At 42.1% G+C, this 17,111-nt stretch overlaps 1 protein-coding gene across 1 annotated transcript; it reads left to right on the top strand.

Annotated features, from left to right (window-relative positions):
- Positions 1-2,563: 2,563 nt before the first annotated feature.
- LOC114302515 (uncharacterized) lies at positions 2,564-3,103 on the top strand. Its single transcript, XM_028247547.2, has one exon. The coding sequence runs from the start codon at positions 2,564-2,566 to the stop codon at positions 3,101-3,103; it is 540 nt and encodes a 179-aa protein (XP_028103348.2).
- The last annotated feature ends 14,008 nt before the right edge of the window (positions 3,104-17,111 follow it).

Here is a 17,111-nt window from a genome sequence, read left to right as displayed (position 1 = left end):
CACACTCGAGCAGCGTTTCTTACGCTCGAGCGTGTCTGAGTTCGAGCGGCCCTTTTGGCGCTCGAGCGGCTGTCTGTAATCTATGAAACACTGGGTGGGTTATTGTTGCTGTGTCTTACGCTCGAGCGTGAATCCCTACGCTCGAGCGAGATTCGTGTATATCAGTTCGTAAAAGCGACTTTTTACATAACCTTTTCATCTCTTTTTCATCCAAACCCTAAGTTGAGAGCTTTTCTCTCTAGAAATACCTCATCTCTCTATATTTGACCTAGATCTAGTGATCTTCTCATCCCCCTTCCTTAGATAAAAAGATTGGGCTCTTTAAGATCTTCATTTCCATCCAAGAAGAAGAGGGTTTTGGCATTTTTGGAAGCTTCACCTTTGTCTAGCCCTTCTCCTTGGACTTCTACTTTGAGGTAGGGAATTCTAGAGTTATATATATATATATATATATATGTTATGCTACAAAATGTTAATTTTAAAGTTGCAATGAAGTAGTTGTGTTAGTTTTAAATTTTGTACTAAGTGAGGAGAGAGAAAGAGGGTTTTCAAAATTGGATTTCTAAAATCTCAAATCTTTTGTCCTTCCTAAGGGGCTCTCTTTTCATTTGACTCATAAGATGTGATTTGGGTTGGTTTTCACCTAGAAGTGGATAAATGTTAGATTTTTGATAAAAGCACTAGAAATTGGGGGATTTTGAAAACACATGGAAATATTTGTGAAACTCTTTACTCTTTTGTATTATGATGGTGGGTGAGATGATATTAGTGCAAAGTGTTAAAAATGTTGAAAGTGTATGTTGTTGGGAGTGATGAATGTTTTTGTATCATGTGCATGAAACTTCGTAAGATCTTGGAATTGTGTTGAGAACATAGTTTGCCTTGAAAGGATTTATTGGCTGTAAATTGTTGTTGTGAGGAATGGCGGGCACATGGGCATTTTGTGAAATGACTTGAAGGGAAGAAATGAGAAATGATTGATTGATATTGTTGTAGAGATATTTTGAGAATAGTAACTATTGCATCTTATTTCAATTTATTATTATTATTATTGTGCACCTTGACATGTTTTGGAAAAACATTTATTTTGAGAAAGACCATGTTGTAATGAGAATTATGGAAATGTGTAAGGGGTAAATATGTTGGTAAGTCCGGATAGGAGGTGTAGATGAATTTGATAAGTTGGCCAGAGTGTCCAGGGTGAAAAGACCCGAAAGCCGCGCAGATAGGTGTCAAGCCTTCCGGTTAATACCGATAAAAATGACAGTTTGGTAGTACTTGTAGAATCTACTTGCAGACACTAGCCTAGGGATTACCAGTGTCGTATTTACCGCCCCTATTGATTAATGATTGGAAATTTTGGTAAAACAATTGAGATGGTAAATAATTGTTGAAGAGATTGAAACCTTTAAATGTGCATGAAATGGACTTTTTATAAGGATGCATGGCATAGCATTAACAATTGCATTGTTTAAAGAGTATGCATAACTGTATATACTTTGTAAGAATTCTCTACTGGGCTTTGTGCTCACCCCTATGGGATTTGGTGCAGGTCAAGATGTGGTGAACCCGACGAATTGAGGGCGTGGAAATGTTGTGAGAAGAGTAATGTGCACTTTATTTTGTCGTGAATATTTGTAAAGCCAAGGGCTATTTTTGGTATGGGTTCGAGAGACCACTTTTGTGTAGCCAGGTTATTGCCTTGGAAGATGTAAGCCCATAAGGGCATTTCTTTATTTTACTTTCACATAGAAGTTCATATGTTTCACATGCTATAAATTAAGGTGTTTTCATATCTTTGAATGTACGTTTGCATGTGGAACTTTTGTATAAACCTTGGATATTTTTGAGACAGAGAAATGGAGAATGATAGAAATTGGGAAATGTGCATGATTGATGTATTATTCATGTTGGGTTTATTTCGGGGCGTTATAACTTGGTATCAGAGCTACCAGGTTTGAATACTTGGGGCTCGCGGGGAGTGGTTATTATACCACAATGGATTCATTTCGCATGATTAGGAAATGTCTTGTTTATTTGTGACTATGCGATAGCATGCTTATGTGACTATGTGGGTATGGGATTAGACTTTTGGGATGTTATTTGCGCCTATTCGTTTCCTTGAGGTCTTTTTAGAAGTGTACTTGATCACTACTCATTCTACTAAGAATTCTTGGTTTCTCATGGGACAAATTTCATCACTGAAGGATGATTCGTATATGTTTGTGTGACGAAGGTGCTTGTGTGGAGTGAATTAAAATGTGGTGTAGTAGGATGCACGAGGTTGCTTTAGCTAACGTGTGAATCTAGTAGCGAGCACATTTGGAATCGTGTGCTTAATTATTTACCTTGCCTCTCAATTAGGATGTCAGGAAGAGTTCGAACCCAAGGTAGTAGGGGTGGAAGGCGAGGTCGAGGTCGCTAGGGTGTATTTGAGGTGCCGGTCCAAGAGCTCCCGGTACAAGAAGAGGGTTTAGGCCAAGCCGACATGGCCAAACAAGTGGGGCAAACCGAGGTGCCGGGTCAAGCCGGCCATGCCGCAATAGGGGCCCTAGCCCAGGAGATGGCGGGGGCATTGAGGGAGTCCATGAACATACTAAGGGCGGAGACCCAAGTGAGGGAGAATGTCGCCGAGACTAGACCTAGCTTCCTCACGAGGGAGTTTTTAAGGGCCAAGCCGGATGAATTCCATGGCGGCCTCGATCCAAAGAAAGCGGACGAATGGTTGGAACAAATCGTGAAGACATTTGTAATGCTTCACATAGATGATGGCGAGTTGAGGGTGACCCTTGCTAGTTATTATCTCAAAGGTGACGTCGGCCAATGGTGGGAATATGCAAAGGGCCGGATAGCACCAACGTGGGAGGCATTTGTGACGGCCTTCCAAGACAAGTACCTACCTCCTACGGCTCGGGAGAGGTTGAGGCAGGAATTCAAGGACCGTAAGCAATTGAATATGTCCGTGGCCGAATTCGAAGCGGCCTTTTCTAGTTTGTCCCTGTTTGTACCGGAGTTGGTAGCGACGGAGGAGCGTCGTTGCTTTGAGTTTGAGCAGAGGTTGAGGACAAAGATTTTGTTCAAGGTTGCTGGGAACATGATTTGAGAGTATGATTGCCTTGTGGAGGCGGCTGCGCATGTGGAGATTACGATGGAGGCTGAGGAGGAGAGACTTCGAAATTTGAGGTCTAGGGGCCATGGATCGCAGGGAGATTATAGGCCCAATAAGAAGAGTAAGAACACCTTTCCATCCCAATCCCTGCCCCAGCAGCAACAGTCTAGATCCACCTTTCCCTTGCCTAGTGTGGGCTCGGGAAGGGGTGCACCGAGTGGGTTTTCTTGCTTCAAGTGTGGCCAACCGGGTCACAAGGCCTTTTCATGTCCGCAGAAGGGGGGAGGACAACAGATGTTGCCACCACCACCACCTAACCGATCCCAGAGCCAGTCTCAGTCTCAGAGTAGGGGACAGGGGCCTACTTGTTTTCAGTGTGGTCAGTCAGGGCATATGAGGAAAGCTTGCCCACAGTTGGGAGGCGCATCTGGCGCGTCTGTGTCGAGGCAGACCCAGAGTCATCAGCAGACTCATTCAGTCCAGACTTTGAGAGTCCACCAGGGAGCCGCCTCGGCTCAGTCAGTACAGCAGGCCTATGCTCTGAGGGATGAACAGGTTGACTAGAGGCCACAGGGGCGCGTGTATACTGTTACAGCGCCAAAGCAGTTGCCAGGACCTTCGGTTGTGAGAGGTATATTTATTGTGTGTAATTCTTTGGCCAATGTGTTGATAGACACGGGTGCATCCCATTCATTCATATCTGCTGCATTCACATCTGCATTGGGGTTAGAAGTGGTACAGTTAGCGTCTCCACTCAGAGTTGAGTCACCGGTTGGGGGTACAGTTGACCTAGATCGGGGGTGTTGTGACTGTGAGATAGAGGTTGCCGGGCGTAGACTCCTGTTTTCTTTTGTGTTGTTAGACATGTCCAGTTTTGATGTTATTATAGGCATGGATTGGTTGTCGTTGTATCGGGCTGTGATTGATTATTTTCCACAACGAGTCACAGTGTGCACTTCGGGTGGCGATTGTTTTTATTTTCTGGGGGATAGGGTTGATCGGATTTTATCACTGGTGTTTGATCCTTGTAGTAGGAACGAGCTTAGCGGCCTTCTAGCTACTCTCTTGGATGGTGAGAGTGTCGGAACTCGAGTCGAGTTGCCAAGGGTAGTGTGTGAATACCTGGAGGTGTTTCCCGAGGACCTTACCAGTTTGCCACCCCACCGGGAGATTGAGTTCACTATCGACTTAGTGCCTGGAATAGCACCCATTTTTATGGAGCCGTATAGATTTGCGCCCGCGGAGTTGCATGAGTTGAAGTTCCAACTCCAAAAGCTTTTAGACAAAGGCTTCATTCGCCCTAGTACGTCGCCTTGGGGAGTGCCGGCTCTCTTTGTAAAGAAGAAGGACGGGTCGTTACGGTTGTGTATCGACTACCGCAAGTTGAACAGAGTCACTATTAAGAACAAATACCCTTGACCCAGGATAGATGACTTGTTCGATCAACTTAGAGGGTCTTGTTGTTTTTCAAAGATAGACTTGAGGTCGGGGTACCATCAGTTGAGAGTTCGGGAGGAGGACATCTAGAAAACGGCCTTTCGTACGCATTATGGCCACTACGAGTTCCTAGTAATGCCATTTGGGTTGACTAACGCACCGACTTCTTTTATGGATTTGATGAACCGAATATTTAGGGAGTACTTGGATCGTTTTGTGGTCGTCTTCGTGGACGACATTCTTATCTATTCGACCTCCGAGGAGGAACATGAGACTCACTTGAGGATAGTGCTTGACTTACTTAGGGAGCATCAGTTGTATGCCAAATTTGAGATGTGTGAGTTTTGGCTCACACAGGTGAGGTTTTTGGGCCATGTCGTGTCAAAAGAGGGAGTAACAGTAGATTCCTCGAAAATAGATTCTGTGCAAGATTGGGAGCAACCTAAGAATGTCTTTGAGATTCGGAGTTTCTCGGGGTTGGCGGGGTACTATCGTCAATTTGTAAGAGATTTCTCTAGATTAGCCGTGCCTTTGACTAGATTGACTAGAAATGGGGTTAAATTTGTGTGGAGTGAGGCTTGTGAGAAGTCCTTCCAGGAGCTCAAAACTAGATTGACCATGGCACCGGTATTGATCATTCCAGAGAGAGGATTGGGGTATACTGTCTTTTGTGATGCGTCTCGGGATGGACTTGGTTGTGTTTTAATGCAAGAGGGAAAGGTTGTAGCGTATGGCTCCCGACAGTTGAAGACTCATAAGAAGAATTACCCTATCCATGATCTAGAATTAGCCGCAATAGTCTTTGCCTTGAAGATTTAGAGGCATTATTTGTATGGTGAGAAGTTTGACGTTTTCTCCGACCATAAGAGCTTAAAGTATTTGTTCTCCCAGAAAGATTTGAATCTAAGACAACGTAGATGGATGGAATTTTTAAAAGACTATGATTTTGAGTTACACTATCATCTGGGGAAGGCCAATGTAGGGGCCGACGCCTTACGCTGAAAAACTGTGAGTAGTTTGACGAGCGTGGCCCTTCGGGAGTGGAATATGTTGGGTAAAGTTGGTAAGTTTGGGTTGCAATTGGGGGAGTCCGAAGAAAGTGCTACATTGTTTACCTTGAGTGCTCAACCTGTTTTGATTAGTAGAGTTATAAAGACACAACAAGGAGACTAGGAAGTGGAATTAATACGGGATAGAATCACCAATGGAAAAGAAGAGAAGGGTTTGAATATTTGCTCGGATCAGAGTGTTCGTTACTTAGATCGCCTGTTTGTACCCGAATCTTGTAGAGAGGAAGTGCTTCAGGAGTTCCATCACTCACACCTTACCGTACATCCGAGAGGTACTAAAATGTATTGAGACCTTAACCGTCAGTTTTGGTGGAGGAGTATGAAGCGGGATGTCGCATCCTTCGTGTCAAAGTATGATACCCCTGTTCCGTGGTATGCTAATTGGTCATTAATTTGAGTATGATTATGTGATTAATATAATTTTGTGTGCCATTATGTGAATATATGCGGTTTTGAATATCTATCTGTTCACCATAGGAATATCTGTTTGATTATCTGCTTTGGAAATTAAATTGAAGGCCTTATCGGCCATAGAACTTGAAATTGATTGTATCATTGTGATTGGCATAATTTTTAGAGCCTACGGTGAAGTTTAATTGAAAAATTGATTCAGACCAGATTAAATTGATTAAACTGATGAATTAGAGCCCAATTATTTATTATTATTAAATAAATATTAGTGGGGCTTGTTGTATGAAGGCACTACACTCTCCTTTAACTCTTTTGAACTCAAAAATCCGAGTTATACAATTGTGAGAGAGAGAGGGCCGGCCATAGTGAGAGAAAGGGAGAGAGATTGTGCAATTTTGGCTCAAAGCTTGGAAACCTTGAAGATTTCCCAAGAATTTGTTGTAGATTGTGAGAATCACGGCTCCTAGGTGAGTATCTCATGGATGTTGTTTGGAATTTGTAGATTCAAGTTTGATTAATGGCCAAGAACATGAATTAGTTTGATTATAAGGAAATTGAGTTGAATTTGTTGAATTTGAAGTCATAGAACACATGAATGTAGAGGGTTGCTATGGATTTCCATGTTTGAGCTTAATTTGTGTAATCTATGTTGAAGTTTGATTGAAATCCATGTGTATGACCAATTCTTCACCAAATAAGTTGTGAATAATGTGTATTTCTCACATGCAAGAATAGATCATGAAAGTGTAAGCTTTGCATGTTTGAATTTGATGTGTTGGTGATGAATTTGGATTAATTTGAGACATGCATGTAGGTAATACAAGAAATTGAGATCCATGATGATGTGTTTTGGTGTTTATATCATGTTAGTACAAGTATATGTGAAATTGGAGCCATAATATGCAAGAAATGTGGTTGAAATGTCGAATTTGAGCTCAAAAACACAATTTGGGAAAACCCAGAAATTTGATGTCCGCTCGAGCGGGGAAATCGCCGTTCGAGCGTGAATTTCATGCTCCCAGTATTTTTTGTAGACCATGATGTCTGCTCGAGCGGGGAAGTTCACACTCGAGCGGGGAGCTTTGTGGAATAAACTTCCGCTCGAGCGTCTAAGTTAACGCTCGAGTGTAAAAATGATACATCTAGTACTTTTTGCAGACATGGTGTCCGCACGAACGGGGAAGTTCACGCTCGAGCGGGAAGCCATGTAGAGAGGCCTTCCGCTTGAGCGCCAAAATGAATGCTCGAGCATAATTTTCACCTATCCGGTACTTTTGTAGGCCTCTAGGGTCCGCTCGAGTGGGGAAGTCCACGCTCGAGCGGGGGCCCTGTTTTCTGAAATTTTGAAAATACATTCTGTGTTTTGTTTTCTGTTCTCTTTCACTTCTAAGTACTCTTAGGCATGCATTGAGCATTGTAATTGAGTTAAAGAGATAAGAATAAAGCCTAAAGAGGAAAATGTGAATTTGGGAATGGATTGAATGGTTGTTGACCCTTTTCTGTTCATGGACTGTGTAGGGTCGAGCTCCAAGGCAAACCAACCAACCGATCACTGTAAGTACTATCAATATTTGAAACTTATCAGTTGTCCAATTGCTTATTTCCTTATAAGCCTTGTGATTTTGCCAGTTTGAATTATGGACAAATGTTTGATACGAATGAACGAATGGGCCGAAGGCCATTTTGACGAGAATGAATGGGCCAAAGGCCGTTTTGACATGAACAAATGGGCCGAAGGCCGTTTTGACATGAATGAATGGGCCAAAGGCCGTTTTGATATGAATGAATGTTCCAAGGGCCATTTTGACATGAATGAATGGGCCAAAGGCCATTTTGACATGAATGACTGGGCTGAAGGCCGTTTTGACACAAATGAATGGGCCGAAGGCCGTTTTGACATGAATGGATGGGCCAGAGGCCGTTTTGACATAAATGAGTGGGCCAGAGGTCGTTTTGATAGGAATGAAGAATAAATGTTAAATAAAAATGTGAATTGGGCCCACGACCGTTCAAAGTATGTTGTTCTACATATCGTTTGTGTCTTTTTATTTGATATTATTCACTGGGCTATCGCTCACGCTCATTCATGTGTTTGTAGGTGAGCCAAGAGAGGTCCAGACCCAGCCCCAGTGAAGTCGATGTGGAACAACCGAGTTTTGGAGAGTCAGCCCATGTGTCTCACGCATGAGACTCGCCTTCGCCTTTTGTCATTTTGTTTTATGTTGTCATATTGGCGAAGTCCCTGTATATGTTGTACATAGTTTTCATGGGTTGACTTAGTTTTTGAATGATCCCGTTTGTACAGAACTTATGCTACTGCATTTCTGTTGTGAGTTATTAATGTATATATGTTTGGTTGTATGGATGTGCCATGTAAGCACAGCTCTATGGACAAAGTTTTGAACTGCTTCTGTTTGGCCCCCAATATCTCTGTTAAAAATACATTTGTTTTGGTTTGAGGCCGTAGGTAATCTCATGATTACTGGTTGTTTATGTCCTTAACCCACGGGGGCAGGTTCGGGTCATGACAGAGTGGTATCAGAGCACGAGTTAATAACTCACACACTTGTCCAAAAGAGCAATAAGCGTCTAGAAAGATCTAGGATGCATTCATGGGATAAGTATGACTTTGATAGTATCGAGAATCCATCTGAATGTTTCAATGTGAACAACTATGTGTTATAAATTCGTGAATTGCTGCTTTGCAAATTATTTGAATAAGTATGCTCTGTAATATATGCATACCTGTGAATTTTTTGTACAAAGTATAATGTAAGCTTAATTAGATGGTGAGAACAAGAGGTGATGAGATAGAGGAATCTTCTACTGCCAGACTAGACAGAATGGAAAGACTGATACAGGAAATGGCAAAAACTTTGAGACAGCAACAGGAGTGGCAACAATAGTGGCAGCAACCACATCCGCCACCTCCACCTCCGGCACCACCCGTGCCAGATAATCAAAATGATGACCGAATCATAGCTCTCACCAAAGAGTTCAAGAAAATGAAACCACCACAATTCCATGGTGGATTAGATCCTTTGAAAGCTGAAGCTTGGGTCCTCGGCATCGAAAAACTATTTGAAGTGTTCCCGTGTTCGAATACACAGAAAGTGCTTCTAGCCACCTTTATACTAGAAGACGAAGCAAGAAGATGGTGGATGTTGATGCATGAGAATTACAAAGATGCTGATTGGGCAAAATTTTTAGAAATTTTCTACGACAAGTACTTCCCGCAGTGTGTTCGGGATAAGAAAGTAGCTGAGTTCATGGAACTAAAGCAAGACAGTATGACTGTAGCTGAGTATGAGGCCAAATTCACCGAATTGGCCAGGTTTGCACCACATGTAATTGATACTGACTATAAGAAGGCGAGGCACTTTGAAGGTGGGCTCCGAAGTGACATCCTAGAAAGAGTGAATATCTTGAAGCTAGAGACCTACATTGGGGTGCTAGGCAGGGCTATCATATCAGAGGCTAACATAGCTAGACAGACCAAGTCAACAACAGAATGGAAGAGTAACAAAAGGCAAGGCTTCTTTTCGAAGAAGAAATTTTCAAAGAAGCAAAATATGGGCTCCTCAAAAACTTCAAATTCTTCCCGAGACACAGCTCCCATGTGCAATATTTGTAGCAGAAAGCACCGTGGAGTTTGTTACCATGTGTCAGGAGCCTGTTTCAAATGTGGGAAACAAGGGCATATGGCCCGAGATTGTAATCAGAATAGGGGAAAGATAGCTGCTAGTTCCACTGCATCGATCCCGAAACTGGGAAATACTTTGAGATTTGCTACCACAGGGGATACCGTGAGACAGGGGAGAGTTTTTGCGCTTGTTCCGGGCGATACACGAAATGCCAACACAATTGTCTCAGGTATTATTTCTATATGTAATCAGGATGCTTTTGTATTAATTGATTCCGGATCCACACACTCTTTTGTGACATATGCATTTGCATCTAGACTGAATAGACCTTTAAAATTACTGCCATATTTGCTATGTGTGTCGGCTCCATCTGGGGAATCTGTATTGTGTGAATCTATATATCGGTTTTGCGATATGCGTGTTGAGGATGCTATCCTATATGTAGATTTACCACCCTTGAACTTTAGGCATTTTGATGTAATTTTGGGCATGGATTGGTTGACCAAGTATTGTGCCACCATCGATTGTGTGTCAAAACGAGTTGTATTTAAACCACCAGAACATAAAGAGATTGTGTTTGTGGGTGTAGTGCCTCCACCTTATTTGATATCTGCAATGAAAGCATGTAAACTGATCAGGAAGGGGTGCCAGGGTTATTTGTGCTATGTGTTGTCTGAACAATCTGTGAATGTTGAATTGAATGATATCCCTATTGTTAGAGAATTTCCAGATATGTTTCCAAATGAATTACCAGGGGAATTGGTTGATAGGGAGATAGAGTTCACCATTGAGACTGTGCCAGGCACCCAACCTATTTCTAAAACTCCCTACAGAATGGCTACAGCTGAAATGAAAGAATTGAAAGAACAGTTGCAAGATCTGCTTGACAAGGGGTTTATCCGACCTAGCACTTCGCCTTGGGGTGCACCAGTTTTGTTTGTGAAAAAGAATGATGGAACTTTGCGTTTGTGCATCGATTATTGGGAATTGAACAAGGTAACAATAAAGAACAAATATCCCCTACCCCGTATTGATGACTTATTTGACCAGTTGCAGGGATTACAGGTGTTTTCTAAGATTGATTTGAGATCCGGGTATCATCAGTTGAAAGTTAAGGCAGAGAATGTTGAGAAAACCGCGTTCAGAACGAGGTATGGACATTTTGAGTTTGCTATTATGCCATTTGGAGTGACTAATGCTCCGGTAGCGTTTATGGACCTAATGAACCGAATTTTTAAAACCTACCTTGACGAATTTGTTGTGGTTTTTATTGATGATATTTTGATATATTCCAAAGATAGACTTGAACATGAACATCATTTGAGAACTGTCCTACAAATACACTGGGAAAGAAAATTAGTTGCTAAACTAAAGAAATGTGAGTTTTGGTTGGATAAAGTTATTTTCTTAGGGCATGTGATCAACAAAGAAGGGATTTCAGTGGACCCAGAGAAAATTGAGGTAATTGTGAATTGGCCTACACCGGCAAATGTAACGGAAGTCCGTAGTTTCATGGGCTTAGCTGGGTACTACAGGAGGTTTGTGAAAGACTTTTCGAAATTAGCTGTGCCTCTTACCCAATTGACACGAAAAGGGCAACCGTTTGAATGGAACGAAGAAAGAGAAGCTGCTTTTCATGAATTGAAGACAAGATTGACCACTGCACCAATTTTGACACTACCTTCAGGTACGGAGAATTTTGTAATTTTCAGTGATGTGTCTTATAAAGGTTTGGGTTGTGTGTTAATGCAGAACGGAAAGGTTATTGCTTATGCCTCCCGACAGTTGAGGCCACACGAGAAGAATTATCCAACACATGACCTAGAATTGGCCGCAGTCATTTTTGCTTTGAAAATCTGGCAGCATTATTTGTATGGAGCAAAGTGTGAAGTCTTCACGGATCACAAAAGTTTAAAATAATTTTTCACATAGAAAGAGTTGAATATGCGGCAGAGAAGATGGATGGAATTGATAAAGGATTACGATCTAGAGATTCAGTATCACCCCGGGAAAGCTTATACAGTTGCTGATGCCTTGAGTAGAAAATCAACGGGGAGTATGGCTTGTTTGCTTACTGAACAGAAAGAGATCTTGCAAGATTTTGAGAGGTCTGAAATCGAAGTGATAATGTGTGAACAGGGCGGATTGATAGCCGCCATTACAACCGAGTCGGCAATTATTGATGAAATCAAGCAGAAACAAAAGGAGGATGAATTCCTCAAGAAACTGATTGATGAATTTGAGACAAATCCGAAGGCAGAGTTTAGCATTGAGAATGAAATGTTGATGTTTCGGAACAGAATGTGTGTCCCAGATATTCCGGAACTAAAGAAGAGGGTTTTAGATGAAGCCCACAGATCTGTATTTGCCATGCATCCGGGTAATAATAAATTGTATCGGGATTTGAAACAAACCTATTGGTGGCCTAAAATGAAGAAAGAGATTGCAGAATATTTGTCCAAGTGTCTTCAGTGTCAGCAAGTCAAAGCTGAACATTAGAAACCAGGCGGTCTACTTCAACCTCTCCCTATTCCTGAATGGAAGTGGGAGCATGTGACCATGGATTTTGTTGTTGGCCTACCTCGGGCTTCTCGAGGTATGGATTCTATTTGGGTTGTAGTTGATAGACTGACTAAATCTGTACATTTTCTGCCTGTCAAAACTACATTTACTGCTTATAGATTGGCTACTATTTATGTTGATAAGATTGTTCGTTTACATGGAGTTCCGGTATCTATTGTGTCGGATAGAGATCCGAAATTTGTATCTAGATTGTGGAAAAGTTTGCAAGAAGCTATGGGAACAAAATTGAGATTTAGTACTACATTCCACCCACAAACAGATGGGCAATCAGAACGAACAATACAGACTTTGGAAGATATGCTTCGGATGTGTGCCTTGGATTTTCAGGGGAGTTGGGAAGATTACTTGCCACTTGTAGAATTTGCTTATAATAATAGTTTCCACTCCAGCATCGGTATGGCACCATACGAGGCTTTGTATGGTAGGTGTAGATCACCTATTTGTTGGACAAAAGTCGGGGATAGAGCTTTACTTGGGCCTAAAATTGTGCAAGACACTTCTGAGAAAATCAAGATCATTCGGCAAAGGCTCAAAACAGCTCAGGACCGACAAAAGAACTACGCGGATGTTCGAAGGAGACCTCTTGAGTATGAGGTCGGTGACCATGTGTTTATTCATGTGTCACCAATGAAAGGCCAAGTCAGGTTTGGAAAGAAGGGCAAGTTGTCGCCCCGTTACATTGGGCCGTTTCAGATTTTGGAAAGGCTCGGTCCAGTTGCTTATAGAGTTGCTTTGCCACCGGGATTTGAACAAATCCATAATGTGTTTCATGTGTCGATGTTGAGGGGTTACCTCTGAGATCCGCTTCATGTGATTGACTATCACCGGGTAGCTTTGGATGAAAATATGGAGTACACTGAATGGTCGGAACGAGTTGTTGACCGACAAGTGAAGCAACTAAGAAATAAGTCCATCCCAATGGTGAAAGTTGAATGGAAAGAACACTATGGGACGGATGCCATGTGGGAAAAAGAGGAGGAAATGCGACTACGCTATCCACATTTGTTTCCCGACAAAGGTAAATTAAGTTTGGAGGACCAAACTTCCTAAAGGGGGGAAGACTGTGATACCCCTGTTTCGTGGTATGCTAATTGGTCATTAATTTGAGTATGATTATGTGATTAATATGATTTTGTGTGCCATTATGTGAATATATGCGGTTTTGAATTTCTATCTGTTTACCGTAGGAATATCTGTTTGATTATCTGCTTTGGAAATTAAATTGAAGGCCTTATCGGCCATAGAACCCGAAATTGATTGCGTCATTGTGATTGGCATAATTTTTAAAGCCTATAGTGAAGTTTAATTGAAAAATTGATTTGGACCAAATTAAATTGATTAAACTGATGAATTAGAGCCCAATTATTTATTATTATTAAATAAATGTTAGTGGGGCTTGTTGTATGAAGGCACTACACTCTCCTTTAACTCTTTTGAACTAAAAAATCTGAGTTATACAATTGTGATAGAGAGAGGACCGGCCATAGTGAGAGAAAGGGAGAGAGATTGTGCAATTTTGGCTCAAAGCTTGGAAACCTTGAAGATTTCCCAAGAATTTGTTATAGATTGTGAGAATCAAGGCTCCTAGGTGAGTATCTCATGGATTTTGTTTGGAATTTGTAGATTCAAGTTTGATTAATGGCCAAGAACATGAATTAGTTTGATTATAAGGAAATTGAGTTGAATTTGAAGTCATAGAACACATGCATGCAGAGGGTTGCTATGGATTTCCATGTTTGAGCTTAATTTGTGTAATCTATGTTGAAGTTTGATTGAAATCCATGTGTATGACCATTTCTTCACCAAATAAGTTGTGAATAATGTGTATTTCTCACACGCAAGAATAGATCATGAAAGTTTAAGCTTTGCATATTTGAATTTGATGTGTTGGTGATGAATTTGGATTAATTTGAGACATGCATGTAGGTAATACAAGAAATTGAGCTCCATGATGATGTGTTTTGGTGTTTATATCACGTTAGTACAAGTATATGTGAAATTGGAGCCATAATATGCAAGAAATGTGGTTGAAATGTCGAATTTGAGCTTAAGAACACAATTTGGGAAAACCCAAAAATTTGATGTCCGCTCGAGCAGGGAAACCGCCGCTTGAGCATGAATTTCATGCTCACAGTATTTTCTGCAGACCATGATGTCCGCTCGAGCGGGGAAGTTCACGCTCGAGCGGGGAGCTTTGTGGAATGAACTTCCGCTCGAGCGTCTAAGTTAACACTCGAGCGTAAAAATGATACATCCAGTACTTTTTGCAGACATGGTGTCCGCTCGAGCGGGAAAGTTCATGCTCGAGCAGGAAGCCATGTAGAGAGGCCTTCCGCTTGAGCACCAGAATGAACGCTCGAGCATAATTTTCACCTATGTAGTACTTTTGTAGGCCTCTGGGGTCCGCTCGAGCGGGGAAGTCCACGCTCGAGCGGGGACCCTGTTTTCTGAAATTTTGAAAATACATTCTGTGTTTTGTTTTCTGTTCTCTTTCACTTCTAAGTACTCTTAGGCATGCATTGAGCATTGTAATTGAGTTAAAGAGATAAGAATAAAGCCTAAAGAGGAAAATGTGAATTTGGGAACGGATTGAATGGTTGTTGACCCTTTTCTGTTCATGGACTGTGTAGGGTCGAGCTCCAGGGCAAACCAACTAACCGATCACTGTGAGTAATATCGATATTTGAAACTTATCAGTTGTCCAATTGCTTATTTCCTTATAAGCCTTGTGAGTTTGCCAGTTTGAATTATGGACAAATGTTTGATACGAATGAACGAATGGGCCGAAGGCCGTTTTGACGAGAATGAATGGGCCAAAGGCCGTTTTGACATGAACAAATGGGCCAAAGGCCATTTTGACAAGAATGAAGCCGTTTTGACATGAATGAATGGGCCAAGGGCCGTTTTGACATGAATGAATGGGCCAAGGGCCGTTTTGACATGAATAAATTGGCCAAGGGCCGTTTTTGACATGAATGAATGGGCTAAAGGCCGTTTTGACATGAATGACTGGGCTGAAGGCTGTTTTGACATAAATGAATGGGCTGAAGGCGTTTTGACATGGATGGATGGGCTAGAGGCCGTTTTGACATAAATGAGTGGGCCAGAGGTTGTTTTGATAGGAATGAAGAATAAATGTTAAATAAAAATTTGAATTGGGCCCAAGGCCGTTCGGAGTATGTTGTTCTACATATCGTTTGTGTCTTCTTATTTGATATTATTCACTGGGCTATCGCTCACGTTCATTCATGTGTTTGTAGGTGAGCTAAGAGAGGTCCAGACCCAGTCCCAGTGAAGTCCGTGTGGAACAATCGAGTTTTGGAGAGTCAGCCCATGTGTCTCACGCATGAGACTCGCCTTCGCCTTTTGTCATTTTGTTTTATGTTGTCATATTGGCGAAGTCCCTGTATATGTTGTACATAGTTTTCATGGGTTGACTTAGTTTTTGAATGATCCCGTTTGTACAGAACTTATGCTACTGCATTTCTGTTGTGAGTTATTAATGTATATATGTTTGGTTGTATGGATGTGCCACGTAAGCACAGCTCTATGGACAAAGTTTTGAACTGCTTTCGTTTGGCCCCCAATATCTCTGTTAAAAATACATTTGTTTTGGTTTGAGGCCGTAGGTAATCTCATGATTACTGGCCGGTTATGTCCTTCACCCACGGGGGCGGGTTCGGGTCATGACACAAAGTGCCTTACTTATCAGCAAGTCAAGGCCGAGCATCAGAGACCAGCGGGTTTGTTACAACCCTTACCTCTAGCGAGTGGAAGTGGGAACACGTGACGATGGACTTCATAGCTAGGCTTCCTAGAACACAGCGGGGTAGCGATGCCATTTGGGTGATTGTCGATAGGTTGACTAAGTCCACATAATTCATTTCGATGGGCACTAGTGATTCAGTTGAACACTTGGCAGAGTTGTATGTTAGAGAAATGGTTCGGCTTCATGGGGTGCTGGTCACCATTGTGTCAGATAGGGATCCTCGTTTTACCGCGGTTGTGGCAAAGCCTTAAAGAGGCATTGGGAACCAAGTTAACCTTTAGCACCGCTTATCACCCTCAAACCGATGGGTAGTCAGAACGCACCATTCAAATTTTAGAGGACATGCTTAGAGCTTGTATCTTAGATTTCAAGGGGTCTTGGGAGAGGCATTTACCGTTGATTGAAGTTGCCTACAACAATGGTTATTAGGCTAGTATCGAGATGGCACCGTTTGAGGCCTTGTATGGCCAATTGTGTAGGTCACCAGTCTGTTGGGCTGAGGTGGGGGATGCACCGTTGTTGGGTTCGAAAATTGTTAGGGAGACTACTGAGAAGGTTACTCTTATTCGGAAGAGATTAGCCATGGCTCAAAGCCGACAGAAGAGTTACGCCGATAAGAGGAGACGACCCTTGTCCTTTGAGGTGGGCGATCATGTGTTTCTTAAGATCTCACCTAGATGGGGTTTAATGCGGTTTGGAAAGAGTGGTAAGTTGTCTCCAAGGTTCATTGGACCTTTTGAGATTTTGGAGAGAATCAAAGAAGTGGCCTACCAGTTAGCCTTACCGCCCCAACTTGCTGGGGTTCACAACGTGTTTCATGTGTCAATGCTTAGGAAATACGAGCCCGACCCTTCTCATGTGTTAGATTGGATTGATTTGGAGGTAGATGAGGACGCCTCTTATGAGGAGCGACAGGTTCAAATTCTAGATACCTGGGAGCAAGTGTTGCGGGGTAAGACTATACCGTTAGTGAAGGTGTTGTGGAGGCACCGTGGGGTTGAGGAAGCAACTTGGGAAAGGGAGGCGGAAGTCCGCTCTAAGTATCCGGATTTATTTGAGCATGTTTAGTTGATTTGCTTTAAATTATA

This window comes from Camellia sinensis, chromosome 2, assembly GCF_055761805.1.
Source record: "Camellia sinensis isolate YWXY chromosome 2, ASM5576180v1, whole genome shotgun sequence".
Lineage (NCBI taxonomy): Eukaryota > Viridiplantae > Streptophyta > Magnoliopsida > Ericales > Theaceae > Camellia > Camellia sinensis.
Note: the sequence above shows the minus strand (reverse complement) of the source record. Positions and strands in the feature narration are given on the sequence as shown.